The sequence below is a fragment of the Paramisgurnus dabryanus genome, chromosome 3, assembly GCF_030506205.2.
Source record: "Paramisgurnus dabryanus chromosome 3, PD_genome_1.1, whole genome shotgun sequence".
Classification (NCBI taxonomy): Eukaryota; Metazoa; Chordata; class Actinopteri; order Cypriniformes; family Cobitidae; genus Paramisgurnus; species Paramisgurnus dabryanus.
The window spans coordinates 21321528-21341085 of NC_133339.1; the positions used below are offsets into that span (position 1 = coordinate 21321528).

The 19558-nt window shown below is 40.3% G+C and overlaps 1 protein-coding gene across 1 annotated transcript in view; it reads right to left on the reverse strand.

Moving 5' to 3' along the window:
- The window catches only part of crhr1 (corticotropin releasing hormone receptor 1), a 150392-nt gene that overhangs the window by 84553 nt on the left and 46281 nt on the right, over positions 1-19558 (reverse strand). Inside the window, exons 3-4 of the mRNA XM_065252717.1 lie at positions 15698-15748; positions 14298-14417 (exon numbers count right to left, since the gene is read on the reverse strand). Of these exons, the coding sequence (XP_065108789.1) occupies positions 14298-14417; positions 15698-15748 (171 nt within the window). The remainder of the gene's footprint in view (positions 1-14297; positions 14418-15697; positions 15749-19558) is intronic.

A 19558-nucleotide genomic window follows, 5' to 3' on the forward strand; every position in this document is an offset into this window, starting at 1 on the left:
TCACAGACCAGTCAGCAGTTGGAGACGGAGCCTCATGCCTCAGCCCCACCACCGTATGATGGCAATCCAGCCTCCTGCCGAGCGTTTCTCTCACAATGCTCCCTGGTATTTGCACTTCAGCCACGCCGCTATTCCTCTGAGAGCACCCGAGTGGCGTATGTAATCACCCTTCTGGTCGGAAAGGCACGTGACTGGGCTACGGCCGTCTGGGATGCCCGTGATCCTTGTTGCCGGTCCTTCGACGAATTCCGCGAAGAGATGGAAAAGCTCTTCGAACGCTCAGTGCGCGGGGACGCCGCCGCGGCTCGGTTGGCTCGCTTGGTTCAGGGAAGACACACTGTCACCGAGTACGCCATAGAATTCAAGACCTTAGCGGCTGCCTGCCACTGGAATGAAGCGGCTCTTCGTGCGCAGTTCGTTGAGGGGCTGTCTGATGCTCTCCAGGACGAAATCGCGGTCCATGATCTTCCTCCCTCTCTAGAGGCCATCATTGATTTAGCTCTCCGGGTCGAGGGTCGGAGGCTACTTCGTAATCAGCGCCGCTCTCTCCGCCAGCGGGTCGTCATGGAGGAGCCTACGGTGTCGTCCTCTTCCTCGATCTCACCACCTATCGAACCTGAGCCTATGCAACTGGGGCGCATGCGCCTGTCACAGAGAGAGAGAGAGAGGCAGCTGCAGAATGCCCTCTGCCTTTACTGCGGGAGACCCGGACACCTTGCTAGGACCTGCCCGTTAAAAGCCGCTGCCCACCAGTGAGTCCGGGAGTCCTGGTGGGCGCTACATCTTCTAAACTCTCCCCTGTTTCCAGCACCCAGCTCCCCGTCATGCTGTCCTTCGCTGGGCGTGATCATTCGTCCACCGCCCTCCTCGACTCTGGTGCGGAGGGCAACTTCATTGACGAGGCTCTGGTCCGCTCCTGGAATCTCCCGGCTGTCCCTCTTCAATCCCCTTTGGATGTCTGGTCCCTAAAGGGGCAGCAGATGGCGCGGATCACACATTGCACTCCCCCTGTGAGTCTCTCTGTGTCTGGCAATCATCGTGAAGAGATTGTGTTGCATATTCTTCATGCTTCTCTGTCTCCTATTATTTTAGGGCATGGTTGGTTAGCGCAACACAATCCTCACGTTGATTGGCAGCATAGTGTTATTTTGTCTTGGTCCCAGTCTTGTCATGTGTCTTGTCTTGGTTCTGCTGTTTCTGGTTCTGTTCTTTCTCTTCCTCAGGTTCCGGCGGTCGATTTGACCGGGGTCCCGGCGGAGTATGCGGATATCGCTCAGGTGTTTAGTAAAGCCCGGGCCACCTCCCTTCCTCCTCACCGGCCATATGATTGTGCTATTGATCTCCTCCCCGGCACTTCTCCGCCTAAGGGTAGACTTTATTCCTTATCGGGTCCTGAGAGAAAGGCTATGGACCAGTATATTAATGATGCCCTGCGTGCCGGTCTCATCCGTCCCTCCACCTCGCCCGCAGGGGCGGGGTTTTTCTTTGTTGGCAAGAAAGACGGCTCCCTGCGCCCTTGTATTGACTATAGGGGTTTAAATGACATTACTGTTAAGAATAGGTACCCCTTTCCTTTAATGTCTACTGCGTTTGAGCTCCTGCAGGGGGCGCAGGTCTTTACTAAGCTAGATTTACGCAACGCCTATCATCTGGTGCGAATAAGAGAGGGAGATGAATGGAAGACAGCCTTTAACACCCCTACCGGACACTTTGAGTACTGCGTTCTGCCGTTCGGCCTTTGTAACGCCCCCTCTGTCTTCCAGACTCTGGTCAATGATGTGCTGAGAGACATGATTAACAAGTTTGTCTTTGTGTACATAGATGATATTCTCATCTTTTCTCCCTCTATGCAGGAACACACTCAGCATGTCCGCCGAGTCTTACGCCGGCTGTTAGAAAATAAGCTGTATGTCAAGGCGGAGAAGTGCGAATTCCATCGTAAGTCAGTTTCGTTCCTGGGTTTTGTTGTTGCCCCCGGTGAGATCCGTCCTGACCCAGCCAAGATCAAAGCGGTGGCCGAATGGCCAGCCCCCGACTCCCGTAAGGAATTATTAAGATTTCTGGGTTTCGCCAATTTTTACCGGCGATTTATCAGAAATTATGGTCAGATTGCTCAACCTCTTACTGCTCTCACTTCCACTAAGGAGAGATTTGTTTGGAATTCCAGTGCTCAGGATGCCTTTGATAATTTAAAGTCCCGGTTTATCTCTGCTCCTGTTCTCTCTATTCCAGATCCGGCTGCTCAATTTATTGTGGAGGTGGATGCATCGGATGTCGGGGTAGGCGCCGTTTTGTCTCAGCGGTCTGCTAAGGATGGCAAGGTGCATCCCTGTGCCTTTTTCTCCCATCGGTTAAACCCAGCAGAGCGAAATTATGACATAGGCAATCGGGAGCTGCTGGCGGTCAGACTGGCTTTGGGTGAGTGGCGTCACTGGTTAGAGGGGACCTCGGAGCCCTTCCTGGTCTGGACGGATCATAAGAATCTCGAATACATCCGTTCAGCCAGGAGGTTATCTTCTCGTCAGGCTCGTTGGGCGCTCTTCTTTGACAGATTTAACTTCACCCTCTCGTACCGGCCCGGTTCCAAGAATACAAAGCCCGATGCTCTCTCTCGTTTGTTCGAAAGCCCCGGTTCCGCTGGGGACGAAACCATCCTCCCGGAGGGGCGGGTGGTGGGTGCCCTGCGCTGGGGAATAGAACAACGGGTGAGACGGGCCGGCCGGGAGGGGGAAGTGCCAGAGGGGTGCCCAGCGGGTCGATTGTGGGTTCCGAATGCGCTTCGCTCCGAGGTTATCCGGTGGGGTCACGAGTCCAAGTTTGTTTGCCATCCAGGGGTTCGGAGAACGTTAGCTACCGTACGTCAGCGTTTTTGGTGGCCCTCTATGGGTCCCGATGTCAGACAGTTTGTGTTAGCCTGTCAGGTTTGTGCCCGTAACAAGGCCTCTCATCAAGCCCCTATTGGTCTGCTTAAACCATTACCCATTCCCTCTCGTCCTTGGTCACATATCGCTATCGATTTTGTAACCAATTTGCCTAATTCTAAGGGAAACACTGTTGTTTTGACCATTGTTGACCGCTTCTCCAAGGCGGCTCACTTTGTCCCTTTACCCAAATTACCCACTGCTAAGGAAACTGCCCAGGTCATGATCGAACACGTCTTTCGCTTACATGGTCTGCCCACAGACGTTGTTTCAGATAGGGGTCCTCAGTTTATTTCTCGTTTCTGGCAGGAATTTTGTAGACAAATAGACTCCACAGCTAGCTTGTCTTCGGGGTATCATCCTCAGACCAACGGGCAATGTGAACGGGCTAACCAAGATTTAGGTAGAGCTCTCTGCTGTCTGACATCACAATATCCGAGCTCCTGGTGCCAACAGTTACCCTGGGTTGAATACGCCTATAATTCTCTCCCTGTTTCCTCTCTCAACATGTCCCCTTTTGAGGCGTCCATGGGATTTCAGCCTCCTTTATTCCCGTCCCAAGAACCTGAAGCGGTGGTCCCGTCTGCGCTGGCCTTCGTCCGTCGTTGCAAACGCACCTGGAGGAGGGCTAGATTTACTTTACGTCAGGTTTCCAGACAAACCAAAGCCGCGGCCGACCGTCACCGTAGACCTGCGCCCCGTTTTATCTGTGGGCAGAAAGTATGGCTTTCGTCCAGGGATTTACCTCTCCGTGAGCCCTCTCGCAAGCTGGCTCCTCGATTCCTTGGGCCATACAGCATAGTGAAGGTTATTAACCCCGTGACGGTTCGGCTCAGATTGCCCCCAGCACTCGGTCGGGAATCACCCCGTTTTCCATGTTTCCAAACTTAAGCCGGTTCTTTTTTCCCACCTCAACCCCGTTCCCTCTGCCCCTGCCCCTCCCACCCCTCAGCTTGTAGATGGGGCTCCCGTGTATACAGTTAAGTCCCTACTAGATGTGCGTCGCCGGGGTAGGGGATTTCAATATCTTGTAGACTGGGAGGGCTATGGTCCGGAGGAGAGGTGCTGGGTACCGGCCCGGGACATCCTGGACCCTGGGCTGATAGAGGATCTCCGCCGGCGACGGGGTGAGCCTCCTCATGGACCGCCCGGTGACGGTCGTGGGAGGGGAGTCCTGTCATGATTTCGGTCTCATTGGCCGCTTTGTTTTTGTTTCACCATGTGTTGTGTTGTGTTTATGTTTTGACAGCTCCACGCGTGCGCGCCTTCCACCTGGTGACCTCATTATCTCTGACTCTTCTCACCGGCGTCCCACACCTGATTCTCATTTGTTTACCCATCCGGTTTGATTTAAATTCCCTTCGTTTCCCATGCTCTTTGCAAGTTCGTCTTAGTATGTTCCTGCCCGCTAGCTTGTCTAGTTCTAGTCCTGTCGTGCCTTAGTTTCTGTCTCTTGTTCTCATTTTGTATTACTCACCGTGCTCTCTGCTGCCTTTACCCCGTTAGACTTCGAGCCCTGCTGTCAGCCTCTCCCGAGTGGTGTGTCACTGTCAAGCCTCAGTGTTCTCTCTGTCTGTGGATTCTCCGAGCGCCAGTCTACCTCTTGCGCTGTCCAGCAGCAGTGCGCTTTCGGGCGCGTAATTCTGCGTAAGGCTCGGACTGCCGCTGTGCGCTGTCCAGCACAGACTCTGCTGAAGACTCTGACCGCCTCTCTCTCTCTCTCTGTGCCCCACCAGGATTTCTTCTCTGAGGATTTTGGATGTGTGAGTGGATGTTCTACGGCTGTGCTGTGTTTCCCACTCTGAGCCTTTCCCGAAGGGATTCCGTTGAGCCCGTCTCGCCTGAGTTGTCTCCTCCTCGCTTACATCTCCACGAACACAGAGTGTCTTCTCTTATACATATTGACTTTCATATTGGTGTCATCTCTTATACATACCTTGAATAAAACACCTCTGCGCTGGGATCCTTGTGTTTGTCGTTCCTAACACTGGTAGCTTATTTGAAAAACGCAGAGCTTCCATTGGAAACAATTAAAAACATACGCCGGCCACGGGCGTTAAAGCTTTAGTGTGCACGCCCCCTTAATATTCCATTTCATGCTGAGTTATATTTTTAACATAACACATGAATCAATTTTGACTTTATATTAACTAATTTATTAAACATGAAAGGATGACACTGCATATTAGTCTATTGCTAGAAAAATATTCCCTCATAAAGGTAGAAAAGACCATGAATATAAAACCAGAAGGAAAAAAGATTAGCTACATATTAAAATATTAATGTTAAGTGGGATGCCACAGGCTGATTAGATTCATTACTGCTTTGTTGACTTAACATCAAAAGCCAACATAACTAAACATAATGGAACTGACAAAAGTTAATATCATCATCTCAAAGACAAGGTTGCTACAATTTTAAGCTTAAACCATCAAACATAACCTAAACTTAACTTCTAAAAAGCAAAGAAACCCAGAGATGAATAGACAGAAGCCTCTATACTATGTAAATGTGTCACAAACTCACTTAAAACTTAAAGAGATGTGTGAGCTTAACCCAAATGCTTACCACAGGGAAGGAAATGCTATTTCTATTATCCTCTCACCAACTTACATTTACATTTACATTTAGTCATTTAGCAGACGCTTTTGTCCAAAGCGACTTACAAGTGAGGTAAACAATAGAAGCAATTATGGCAACATAGGACAGCAATACATAAGTGCACTGGAAATAGTCTCATCAAGTCCAACACAATATACATAGCCAAGGGTATGTTAGTAGTTTTTTTTTTTTTTTTTTTTTTTTTTTTAGATAAAGAGGAAGGTAGATAGAGAAAGAGATAAAGAAAAGGGTAACTAAATAAAGATAGTAAATCTGTAATTAGGAAGTTAGGTAATGGTGGAAGAGATGGGTTTTTAGCCGAGTCTTAAAGACAGCTACAGTGTCAGCTGATCGTGTCACAACCGGCAGATCATTCCACAGTTGTGGGACAGTTCCTGAGAAGGTACGCGTTAGTGTTTTCTTCCCTTTTTGAGATGGTACCACAAGTCGTCGCTCGGTGGCAGAGCGCAGTGATCGAGAGGGTACAAAAGGCTCTATAAGCAAGCGAAGGTAAGGGGGTGCTGACCCAGTGGTGGTTTTAAAGGCCAGGAGCAAAGCCTTAAATTTGATGCGGGCTGCTATAGGAAGCCAGTGTAACTTGACAAAGAGAGGAGTGACGTGCGCCCTCTTTGGCTCATTGAAGACCACTCTTGCCGCTGCGTTCTGAATCATCTGTAAGGGTTTGGTCGTGCAGGCTGGAATTCCTGCCAGTAGCGCATTGCAGTAGTCCAGCCTGGACAGGACAAGAGCTTGGACCAGGACCTGCGTAGCATGCTCATCTAGGAAAGGTCTAATTTTCCTAATATTGTAGAGGATGAATCTACAAGAGCGAGCGGTGCTGGCAACATGCTCCGTGAAGCTAAGCCGATCAATCAACTTCTTTTCTTTACTTTTTTGCCCATGGCAATATTGATTCAGCACCTGATGGAGAATGGCAGCTCCATAGATCACATAACCAGGCATGAAACAGAGGAGTTGCTACATGGTGAGCTATCTCTAAATGCCCATATCTATCTATCTATCTATCTATCTATCTATCTATCTATCTATCTATCTATCTATCTATCTATCTATCTATCTATCTATCTATCTATCTATCTATCTATCTATCTATCTATCTATCTATCTATCGCTCCACTGGTGACCCATGCAGGGCCATTGTCACTTAGCCCCAGGTTTGCTCCCAACCAAAGCATCTTTACCTGTCACAAGAGCTCTCTGAAACACTGCTGAACTGCTGCTTTTGCAAAAAGCCAAGGCAATAAAAGAGTCTATGAAGGTCAGACAGAGAATGACAGTGCCTGAAGGAAGGCAGGATAAGTGAGGTGGAGATGGTGGATGAGAAGTTATGTCATGTCACGCAACACCCCCCACCTTCTACAACACAAGAAGAGTATAATTAACTCACACACTTACCCTGAGGTGGTAACTAGAAAGTTGAAGTCGTAAGCCCTTGTGTTCTAAATCAAGCCTTCATACATTATTCTGATTTAATGGTGCACAATAAACCAGTTGTGGCTCTATCTACACCAAGAGTACTCAAATCTGCTATGCATCTAAAAGCTAAATAAACAAAGGCTTTATTTAGCTGGTGCAAGTTAATTAATTGGTGCTGGAACTTTAAGCAGATTTTCAGCAGAGAACATAGATTAGAAAGCATCATACTAAAATCAGCAACCAATCCACATTTTTAGGGCAGTCATGTCCTAATGGTTAGAGAGTTGGGCTTGTAACCCGAAGATCACCGGTTTTGAGAGATGCCCTTAAGCAAGACGTTTTCCCCAGTAGCAGTAATAGCTCCAAGTGTTTGTGTGTGTGTTCATGACTTGCAGTACATGTGTTCACTGCAGAAGTCACATTGGCCTCATTTATAAAATTGTGTGTATCCCTACTAAAATTGTACGTACGCACAAGAGCCAAAAATTGCATCAACCAAAAAATATTAAGACCTATAAAACAAAGCAATGTTCCCTTTATAAAAAAATTACAGATCATCTGCAAGTGTGCGTACATGAATTATCCTCAGATCCCGCAATGCAAGCCCATTTTCCCATCAAGTTAGTTTTTTATAGATCACAACCTTTGCGTGAGAACTGGCATATGCAGTGTATGGAAAATCTTGACAATCATATCAATTTTACTTTTACAAGATTACATTACATTACATTTGTTATCAGCTAATGCACTCTCATGGAAATTAGTGTTATAGTCACGATATTTTTGATGAATGTATTCATGCTATTGACACAAAATTCTGCTCTTTTTCGTGCCCCTGGAGCACAAACGTCTTTTTCGTGGCAAACAGGATGAATTTCTAGAAACAGTGGCACGTTTTTCTGTATCGTGTAATTTTATATTTTTGTTTTCTCATTGTTAGTCCTCCTTTTTTTACCATTGTCGCTTGGGGTTAGGGTTAGAATCACTTTCTGCGACATCCTAACCCAAACCCCAACTAACCCCAACTCCAGGTGAGAATAGTTTTTAAAAGCTGACGAAAAACATGTAGAAACCAATACATAAAATTTCATCCTAATGCAAACCACGAATCTAATCCTAACCCAAAGCAACAATGATTTTAAAATAGGAAAAACAATGATTAAAAAAAATATCAAATGACACGATACATAAAGAACATTTTCTACAAATTCATGCTGTGTGCCACGAAAAAAACATTTGTGCTCCAGGGGCACAGAAAAAAGTGGAAAATCGTGTCAATAGCACAAATAAATTAATAAAAAAATGTGACTATAACACGACTTGCCGTGAGATATGGGTAGTAATGCATTAGGTATCACAAACTAAAATCACAACAATTTTTGACAGCTTTTTTAAAGGAGTTTGGTCCCCTATGTTCAAGTCAATGGGGACAATTTTAAAGTGAACTACTCCTCAAACTGGAATAATGCTGAAATATAAAAAATATTAAATATTAAAGAAAACTGTTCATTAAAGAGATTAAAGAAATTAAATTCTGTCATCACTTACTCTCATGTTGTTACAAACCTGTCAGGATCCGTCAAAATCATGTGTTTAATTATATCTAGTCTTTGTGTTCGGGGTCCTGGCAGTACCATGTTCTATGTGGGAAATGCGTGGTTTTAGTATTGAATTATTCTGACCATGCATTTCCCGGGTCTCGTCACTTTTTACCCGCTCCCTTACTTGTCATTAATTTCAGCTGTGTCAATCATTAGTTCTGTGCTCGTGCGTCTTGTTGCTTCTTGTCGGTTCCTGTGTCTGCATTTTGTAAGTATTTGAGAGTCATTTAGTCTAGTTTGTTTAATTTCCTGTTTAGTTTAGTATTAGTCTAGTGTTGTGCTTGCCATGTCTTGTTTTGCCCCCTCGTGGGTTTTGTTTTTCCCCTGTTTTGTTATTAAATCACTTATTTGTTCACGTCTGCATCTGTGTTCATTTCTTGTCCATATTTCCTCACAAAACCTGTATAAATGTCTTTGTTCTGATGAACACAAAGGAAGATATTTTGAGAAATGTTTGTAACCAAACCGTTCGTGAGCCCCATTCACTTCTATAATATTCTTTTTTCTCCTATTACTACTAAAATTGCTGTAATTATGCAGCTGGTTGCCAGTAACTTACTGTAGAAGATAAAGACTGAAAATGTTTCATGTTTATTTAACTTTGAATAAACTGTTGCCAGTAAATAACATAAATGTAAAATCTACAGTAAGGTACTGGCAACCAGCTGCTAGTAATACTGTAGTAATACTGTAATTTCTACAGACATTCTTTATATTGAGAAGTGAATGGGGGTCATGATTGGTTTGGTTACAAACATTCCTCTAAATATCGTCCTTCATGTTCATCAGAACAAAGAAATTTATACAGGTTTGCAACAACATAAGAGTGAGCAAATGATGACAGAATTTTAAATTTTGGATGAACTATCCCTTTAATACACGTTTGTTCATTATTCAATCTCTTAATGGTTTAGCACCAAGGTATCTTACTGATTTGATTAATCTGTATCCTCCACCAAGAGCACTTTCGGTCTGCTGACCATTTGCCTCTAGCTGTACCACGGGTACAGTTGAAGAGCAAGAGTGACCCAAGCTCTGGAATAGTTTACGTAAGGGATAATGTAGAGGCAGCCGGTAGTTATCGGGAAATAAGCCCCGACAGTGTGACGCGAAGCGGAGGGTCTTGTATCACACTAAAGGGGCTTATTTCCCGATAACTACCGGCTGCCTCTACATTATCCCGCTTATTACACGGCTACTTGCCACAAAAAAAAAAAACTGGACATGAATATGAATTTGAAACATTTTATTGGCATATTTGTTTTAAATTAACATTTTTATCCTTCCGCGAAACTTTGCACAGATGCATAAAATGATCGTAATACCTTATTAAGATCCTCAGCTTCATACTTGTCTGTCTCCATTTTTTTCTCTTTTAGCCAGTCTTTGAGAAGTTTTAATGCCCATCCTGTATTTTTTTGTGTGTTGGCTTCGTAGCTGTCATGCTCTATTTTGTCAAGTTCAGTCTCAGTAAGCTCTCTGTGTCTTGTCGTTGTTCGTTCTTCTATCCACTGTTTAAATGTTTTGTTTTTTCCGTACATGTTAAAATTAATGTCAAAATGTTGTGGTTGTCCAGTGTTTGTCACAAGATGGCGCCAAACAGTAATCTTTATTGGCGCGGAGCGATTTAAATCGTTCAAGTAGTACCGGCTATGCGTTATTATTTTGGAGCGGTTATTATTTGAAAAGAACGAACCTGCAAATGACTCAACTGACCAATCAGAATCAAGCATTCCAGAGAGCCGTGTAATAACTCTTTATATTAGACAGGCTCAAACACTTGCTGTTTTTAATCTGGCCTAAAAACTTATTTTTATAGTCTAGCATTTGACGGCATTTAACGGCTTTTGCATCTGACCTCCTCAAATATTTCCTCAATGATATTATGTACAACTTTAAATATGATGAATGCATATACTGTATATATATTGTAGAAATTAGATGGCTGATTGCATTCCAGCCTGCCCATTTTTTTCTAGATATTAATCTTTTTTCTCTCTGTACTGAAGCTGTTCTTAATTAGTTTTTCTAATTTCCACCCACAACCAATATTACAGTAGATGATCGATAGTGATGCTGCTTTGGTTTATTTTTATACAGTTGCTGGGGTAAAATCTATTTAGTCATTTTGAGAAATAATTCAATGCCAATGTACTTTCTTTTCATTAGGGTAAGTTTTTTAAAGAAATATGGTATATGCTGCAAGAAGAAAACCCACAAAAGTAAATATGCTATTTAATTCAGCTAAATGTCTCAATGTCATTTCATTCAATCCCAAAGTACACACTTCACATTTCTGTAAATAATGCACATACACCATATTCATAAAAATAACCATTTGGAAAATATACAAATCCAAATAGGAGTTTTAATAACAAAAATAATAATAAGAAAGTCAAAACATTAAATCGGTGCACTCATTGAAAATTCAGCCTTACCAAAATCTACACAGAAATAATGGGTTGTTTTAAGCCATGGTTGGGTTAATATTAGACATGACCAACTGTTGGGTTACACTGTAAATAAACCTCTGTCCTGTTGTTGGTACTCAACCATGGGATTAAACAATCCAGAATAGTTCATTTATAACCCAGCGGCTGATTCTATTTATCCAACTGTAGGTTAAAACTCAATATTTTTTCAAAGTTTAAGATATCTAAATACTTTAACACCCTAATATGTGTCATTATGTCATTATGTTGTTATAATTTAATATAGGGATACAAATAGCTTAATTTAATGTTGAAAAATACATTGTTATAACAAATTTAATACTTCTTCAAACTAAAAACATGGAATACAGCATGGGTGTAAGTGTAATAGGACTCTAAGGTGCTCTAATAACAAACCAGAGCAGAAAAGCTAATATAAGAGCACAGACCGAGTGCAGTGTAATGTGAATGTGGAATAAGTTACTAATTTTCTTTGTATTTAGGCTGAAGCTGTACAATATGCTGCTTCAGTGGGGCTTTAAAATCAATTGTGCTATCAGCTCCAGTAAATCTTAATAAACAAAGTCAAATAAAGAAGAATTCATGGTTGTACATCCACTGTGCTGCCTTCTTTTATGTGTATGAAAGAGTTTATTTTCCATCGGTTTATCAACCGGAACAAATATATATGATCCAGTGACAGCAAGAATGTTCCCTGCCTATTGTGTTTTGCTTTATTGCACATTTCATGGTCTTTTTGAGCTTTGTTTCAGATGCAGGAGAAATTGAAATTATTATTAAAGACAAAACAGTTCAAACAAACCATTATTCACATCAGTGCTCAATGTCCCCTGTCTCCTCATCCATATTCTTATATAATTTATCTTTGAAAATGACTTTGGCCTTAGAATTTCCTCTGTCTCATACCTGCTTAAGCATCTACTTGTTTTTATTTTTATCCATAAACTACCATGTGTTCCTTAAAATGGACAATAGCTTTATGATAGCCTTGAATAAAATAAATAAAATAAAATAAAGAGAAATAAAAAAAGAGACAGACAGAATGTAAAGTTTGACTGAACCAGTAGTTCTCAAACTTTTTCGCGTGCATCCCCCCTTTTGTATGGTGGGCCTCACTTGTCCCCTTTGTGGCCTCGCCAAAGACAATTTATGACATAAAACATGCTAAAACATAACATTTGAATTAAACAAAACTTAAAAAATATACAGTGTGGTGCTGTTGGTTATAGCCATATTTTTATGAGGTTTAATTACACAGAATTAATAATAAATTAATGTATTTTATAAAAATACATTTGATAAAATATTTTATAAAATTTGGGCCCCCTGGCACAATCTCGGGGCCCCCAGTGGGGCATGTTCGCCAGTTTGAGAACCATTCGACTAAACATTTAAATTCATGTTTATGTTTCCTTATGTTGTACTGCAATGGCAACATACTGTACAGAAGTCACATACAGCGTTAATTCAAATTGATACTATAAAAATATTAAGATCATTTAAATATGCCAATTCATGCGTCAACATCTAAACTAACCAGTTTACATAAAAATGGTTTATTAAAATATTTTTTTTATATGATTTAATAAACCATTAGGATACACCAACAAAAATCTTTTTTAGTTTTTTGGAAATGAGATGAGAGAAGAACAGCACAGAATAGAGAAGATGAGAAGTGAGATCTGACATTAAAGTATGACAGGGAAGTGTTGTTTTATCATCTAAACCCTATACTATATCCACTGTAGAGTAAAGCATTTGAAACGTTATTATTTTTCTCTTTAGTCTTCTGGGATAACTATTACACCACAGCGATGTCTTACTTATTACTAAACACAAAAACTCTTTATCACATTTGCACATTCTTCCAGAAGATACATTGCAGCACTTACATCGGCAAAACAATTAGTTTGCTTGTTAGTATTGGCAAAATATACTGTAACTCTGAAATATTGACCTACATGTACATCCCATCAAACACAGACCAATTTGGCAAATATACTCACATTTTCCTTCTTTACATCCCCCCCACACACAAATGCTAACTGAAAACCTTGTTATGAATCTTTCAGCTGTCATCTTAGTTCTGATCTTTTGACTACTGCTGTTCCTAGCAAGCCATGCCAAGTTTATATTCACCTAAAACTTCACTTCCACGTGTCGGAGAAAGAAATATCCTCGGAAATCTGCCAATTTGTGAAGTCCAACAACACTGACTTGACAAGAACATAATATAAAAGAGAGAGGAACGGCTAAACCCACTATCAAACAGAGGAGAATAACAGGCTGCATGTGCAAATGAAGATGAGACGAGCTTGAGTAATGTTTCATGAACAGCGTGCAGCAACAGACCTGACACTTTCTCAAAAATAAGCAATGAAGAGACGAAGTGCTTAGTCATCACAAATCATCAAATTAAATGGTATGCTGTATGAGCTGTGAATTTTCTCTGACTTTTGTGCATGAATGTTAAGAAACATGAAGATTACATTTACAGTTATGCATTTGGCAAGTGATTTTATCCAAAGCGAATTACATTTTTATCAGTATGTGTGTTCGAGCCTTTGACCTTTAGTAACCCTTAGGCATAGCTGTACCACTAATGCTGGGTACACACCCAAATATAATCGGGCTGATTTCCCCCCTTCCCACAATCCTAGCTATGTCTTGCAGGTTCTACAGATTATCTTATCAGATTTTCCCTTGGTGTGTGGTGTGTTAACAGTGTCCGAACCTGATCGGAAGAACGTTAAAGCCCCAATCGCGAATCCTAAATATTAAACGTTTAATATTTACGATCAGAAATCCTGATGTGTGAGTCATGGCGCAGCACACAGTGAAATTGATGCAAAGTAAACTTGTAGAGACCATGTTCCCGCTGTCTCCACGACTTCACCCAAACTCTTTACTTTTTCCTTGAATTTTGGAAATCATTCCAAACACTATCATTGAAATTTCTTCCTGCATATCATCCGCCATGCTTATTATGAAGTCTCGCGAGATTTTGCGAGATTTCCTGTGTTCACAGTCGAGACTTTGGTTGAAAATCTGTTTGTGTGTGGTGTGCTGTCTTTGACACATCATTGCACATCACACACTGTAGGAGCAAAATGGTTAAATCTAAAAAATGTTATCCTCATGTTTGTGATCCATCACATTTTGAAAATCTTATAAGATAATAAATTAAATAAATTAAATAAAGATGAAATGTAAAATAAAAAGACACACGCACGCACGCGCGTGCACACACATAACATGGCTCGATGCGGATACTAGGTACTTACTAGTGGTATTGTATCGGACCCCGAGAAAGGTCTCCGGACATGGACGGGACACCACTTCTCCAGCACCGCTCCTGGGCCAACACGTCCCAATGCCATCAATGGACGTGTTACAGAACAGACCTGCAAGACAAAAACATTGAGATCACTGTCAATAAAAGTGTTGAAATGTACAACTGTGTTAATGATAGAGTGACATTTTTTTGTGGTTGCAGATTAAGCATAGATCTGCGTATTAGCTTGTGTTTTTGCGGTACGTCGACTACAGTTTTAAATTGAGTCTTGCAGCTCCAAGTGTTTCAAATTAACTCTACGGGAGATCATTTAACACTGGTTATTTTCTATGTGGTATCTCAACCATCTAGTCTCACATTTCCTAAAGAAATGCTTTCTATTTAAAACAGGACAATAAACATATTCAGGGGTGCTGACATAAGCACTTAAAGCTTTTAGTGGTGATGGCTGTACTCTTCGAGATCATTTCAATCATCCTAATCAACAGTATCTCTCCATATATCTTCATTTCTGCTAGTTTTCTCTCTCTCTGTTTGTCCTAGCTGGAGGCCACATTTGTATCTTTGGAATCTGCCTCCTTTCCATGACCCATTTTGGCACATTCTTTTTAATCGAAGCAGATCTGTGGAGCTCAGCAAAGATTAAAAAGTATTTCAAAGGCCTCTAATCCTTAAGGACTTTATCATATATATGTGTAATCCTTTGCATCTGTGGCAAGTTTTGATAAGAATGTGTGTGGATCAGAAGCATTTGGGGCTTCATCTTTTTACACGCATGCAACCTGATCATATTGGAGACATTTGACAAAAAAGAATCTAGATAGGATGGGACAATCTGTTTGTAGAACCATAACAGGAAAAAACAGAAACAGAGAAGCCTACGCATTAGCAACCTGCTAATTTAAACATTAACCTCTGACCTGGAAAAGTCAGGTGCTACTGACTTTTGCTAATGATGCTCTTGTTCATCATTCTCATCATATGGTGTGTTTCAGAGGGCTGTTTATGAAGTAAATCCTTCTCATAAGTCATATACTGTGTTCAATGTAAGAAAAAATAACGCTTACTTATTACACACTGAGTTACATTAACACACAGCTGGAGAAACCATGCAAACTCGATTATTGCTCTTCCTACTATCATCTCTTAATTAACTCCTGAGAGCTTGTAGAATCAAGTAAGCATTGCTGCTTCCAACAAAATGAGAAACTGCATTTGATCAGATTTTTTGATTATCGTGACGTGGATTCGATTCTAATCTTGGATCTGATGTTGTAATCATTGACAATAGATTTTCTTGGGATTTCCACGGGCATGGCTGCTGTTGAAACACTGAGATGTCATGTCATGTCACATGAACTTTGTAAATACCCAATAATTAAAACTGACCTGTGGAGTTGGTGGGAGTGGACGTCAGATTCCACAGGATTAAAGTGCGAGCTGGGAAAAGACAAAACAGAAAAACAAACATGTTTATTGAATGTGTCTTCATGTGAAAATTATTATTTACCTAAAAACTTTGATTTTAAAGTTAACTTTTTAAAGTTTCTGTCCCGACAAGTTGGTTTTTCTGGTCACCATTCATTTTAAATGTACTGTATAAAAAAGAGCATTGCTCCCTACAGTAGCATTCAGTGTAAAATCACATTTTTAGTTACACTAAATCAAGAGAAAAATAGTTATGAGGGAGAGCAAATGATATTTTTATGTAAAATAAATCTTAAGTAAATTTAAAGTAAACAGGCACCACTAAAAGACCAAACATTTTTTTTTAGAAAGTGTGCTCTTTTGGGAGTTTTTCATGTAAGTACACTCTACAAAAAAAAATGGTGCTAAATAGCACTAAAAGCTCGTAATCATAGGGGAACCATTTTTAGTGTTATATAGCGCCTACTGTATAAAGCACATATGAAGAACCATCCAGGGGTGGTAAAGCACCACTATAGCACAAGAAATGGTTATTTATAGCACAATATATGGTTTCACAGAGGTGCTATATTGTACAAGTGCTATATAAAAATTATGATTACGAGCCAGTGAACCACTTTTAGTGCTATTTAGGACCGTTTGTTTTTAGAGTGTATTAACTTCATCTTTATGAAAGATTTTTCTGCCAAATTTATATAAATTAATTAATGATAAGAATTTAAATTTAAACCAGATTTACCATTTCATTTTAGAAAATTTTACAAAAAATATGTGCCAAAATTGAACATTAAATAAAATGATTTTCTTTTCAATGTGATAATGCATCTTTCCTGTCAAATTGAAAAATAAAATGCAAATAATGATTTGCCATTTTATTTTCACTGCAAAGACTGCCAGTAATAAAATGAAAAGGCAAACATGAAAAACAAACTGCAAATAATTTTTTTATTCATGCTCATGCAATAATAGTGACAAATTCTAATTAAAATGTAAAGTACATCTTTTACAATCTTTTATTTCATGGTTTTCTTTTTCATTTCCCACACCTTTCATATGTCTTGTGTTTCTACTAAAATTATTAAGGAATTAAAATATTATTATTAATCTACTAAAATTATTACCCTAGAAGCCTATATGTTACGGAGCCCCTAAGGGGACATGGAGCAAAAATTAAATAAAGTTTAGTTTCATGTGCTCACGCAAAACTTTCATGTGCTCACGCAAAACCTTTATGTGCAGAATTTTTTTTAAAGTTTAGTTTTGCGTGCTCACGTGAAGCTTTCGCGCGAGCATGTGAAAGCGAAAGTTTCATGTATGTGCGCGTGATAGTTTCACTAACACTTTTTAACTAAACTTAAAAAAAAAATCTGCACATGAAGGTTTTGCGTGAGCACATGAAAGTTTCACATGAAACTAAACCTTAGATTTTTTTTACTCCAATGTCACCTTAGGGGCTCGGTAATATGTAGAGCATCGGCTAGTTGAAATTGTAGCAATGTATACTGCATTGTCCCTGTTAAATAAACCAATAAATAAATAAATAAAAATAGAAACAATAACTTATTATGAAATTTCAGAAATTACTCTTTCATTTGATGGTGGATTATTTCCCGTTTCTCTGTCACACTCAGTCTAACATGCAGGAATGGCAAGTTGACAACGCGCACTTAATTACATTATGCGGAATATATATTTAAAATATTTTACTTCACGGTAAGTTACCACGGACCAATCAGCAGCCATGTAACGTGCAGTTAGAGTGATTGACAGATAACCTGACAAGTTACAAAACAATATGAACGTGAACTTGGGAGGCTTCAGCCCAGGTAAGCCCGTGCATTAAGGCGGCCTTGCCTACAATCCATGTGTTTGTTGAAGAGATTAAATTGAAGACGATAACTCACGTCATTGTTTATTTTGCGGTTTGTACCTTTTGCAAATCATTAACATGAACTAATACACACTTACACACCAAAGGAAATGTTAAATTATGAATCGGATAATTGGTGATCTTTAATGTAGATTATATAGGTAAAATAATCTCGATTTTGGGAAAGTTCATAACGAAATCTTCAATAATACTGACTTTTGATTGCAGTCTTGCTCAATCTGAGCCAAATCTCATATTTTTGACATTGTTGAGATCTCTTCTAAATAGAGATTTGTAAAAGGTCTGTGTCTTTCCCTCAGAAGGAGATTTAAGTAAAAAGTTTTTATTTGCTCTCCATTCAATCTCACTGATGAAAAGTAATTGAGATACTGAGCAGACCGTATCTCTGATTTGCTTTCATATGTGTTAATATCATCTTCTGTGAAAAAATGCATGTATGCTAATTCTTTTAAATTATACATTCTTCTAGAAGCTTCTCTGTCTTATAATTTAATGGAACCCTGTATAGTGCATAATGACTGGTGAAAGATGACAGTCCTTGGCGAGTGAGTTACATTAACAAACACCCCCCTCCATCACAAATTCATTCATCTCACCAGGAACCGTCTTCGGATTTCATTTACAGCGCACATTTAGCTTGCTTTCTTGCTGACAAAGGATCAAAGCATGCCGATGCAATCTACAGTATATAAATTACATCGGGAAGATGAAAAGTTGAACTTGCATCCAGGGCTGTTTTTAATAATGCCCCCGATAAGCTCCCGTGACCGCATGCTCTCTGATCATTTATCGTCTGTGATCGCAAGACGCAAACATAAAAAAAAGGAAAATATACAAATATAAAATTTTAAAATGAATGCGGCATTCTCTGTGCCTACAAGCTAGTTTGATCATTCCTTTCTGTTTCTATGTAATAAAAACAAGACAAAGGTATCTTGGAAATCCATGGTTGTCTAAGTTGGTCTCGTCAGCATGTGAACAAAGCCGCTGAACCGCAACCACATTGTTGTTTACATCAGATTTTTGTGTATCTGCCTCAAATATGTTGTTTACAAAATTTCCTAACATGTAAGCATTGCAAAAACATAATGCATTTTGCAAAGCATGATTTTGGTCATTCTGGGCTATAAGCATTTACAAAGAAACAAATGTAACAAAATTAGAAACACGTACAACTAACTTGGCGGTACAATATTGTGCCATCATTGATTAAACATAACAATCTACTTGTAGACATCTGTGTTGTCTTTTCCAGTCCCTTCCTGGTTAAAATTGTTTCTTTGTTGACCCACTGGTCTGCTGTTCAGCAAGATAAAACAAGTACACATCTATTAATCTTCAACCCCACAGAAGTCATGGTCAGTTAGACCGCCACCATCGCACTGGAGCACAACACATAAAATCTCAAAGTCATGTGTCTACATGTCCTCTAGACGTGATATATACAGTAAATGCCGAATACATTTCAACATTAAATTATTCATAATTGGCACAAGCAACTTTATTGTCTCACATGAAACACATTAATGGATGCCCTCCAAAATGCCATGCTCTCAGAACACATTAATTCATAAATGATGGTCCACCCTACGATTGAAGCTTTCTTATTTGGCAGAACAATGAAGCTCACTGTTGTCCAATTTTTTCTAACAGCTCTGTGTTGTATTTAGTTTGGAGATTTAATGGGAACAACATGCCTCTCAGGAGCAGTGCGAGATAAACATAAGATGCCGGTGGGCCTCGTGTTGGCTGCAGGATGCCGCTCAGGAAACACTATCCATGTTTTTGGATATGATCTACAATAGTCGAAAATCTCCGCTGATAGCTTGGGGTTCTGTAATTTCATGAATGTCTTAACACAGTTGTTGTTCTGAGCAGCTGTAGAATCATGGCACGCATTAAATCATTTTCAATTTCTCACATCAGTAGTA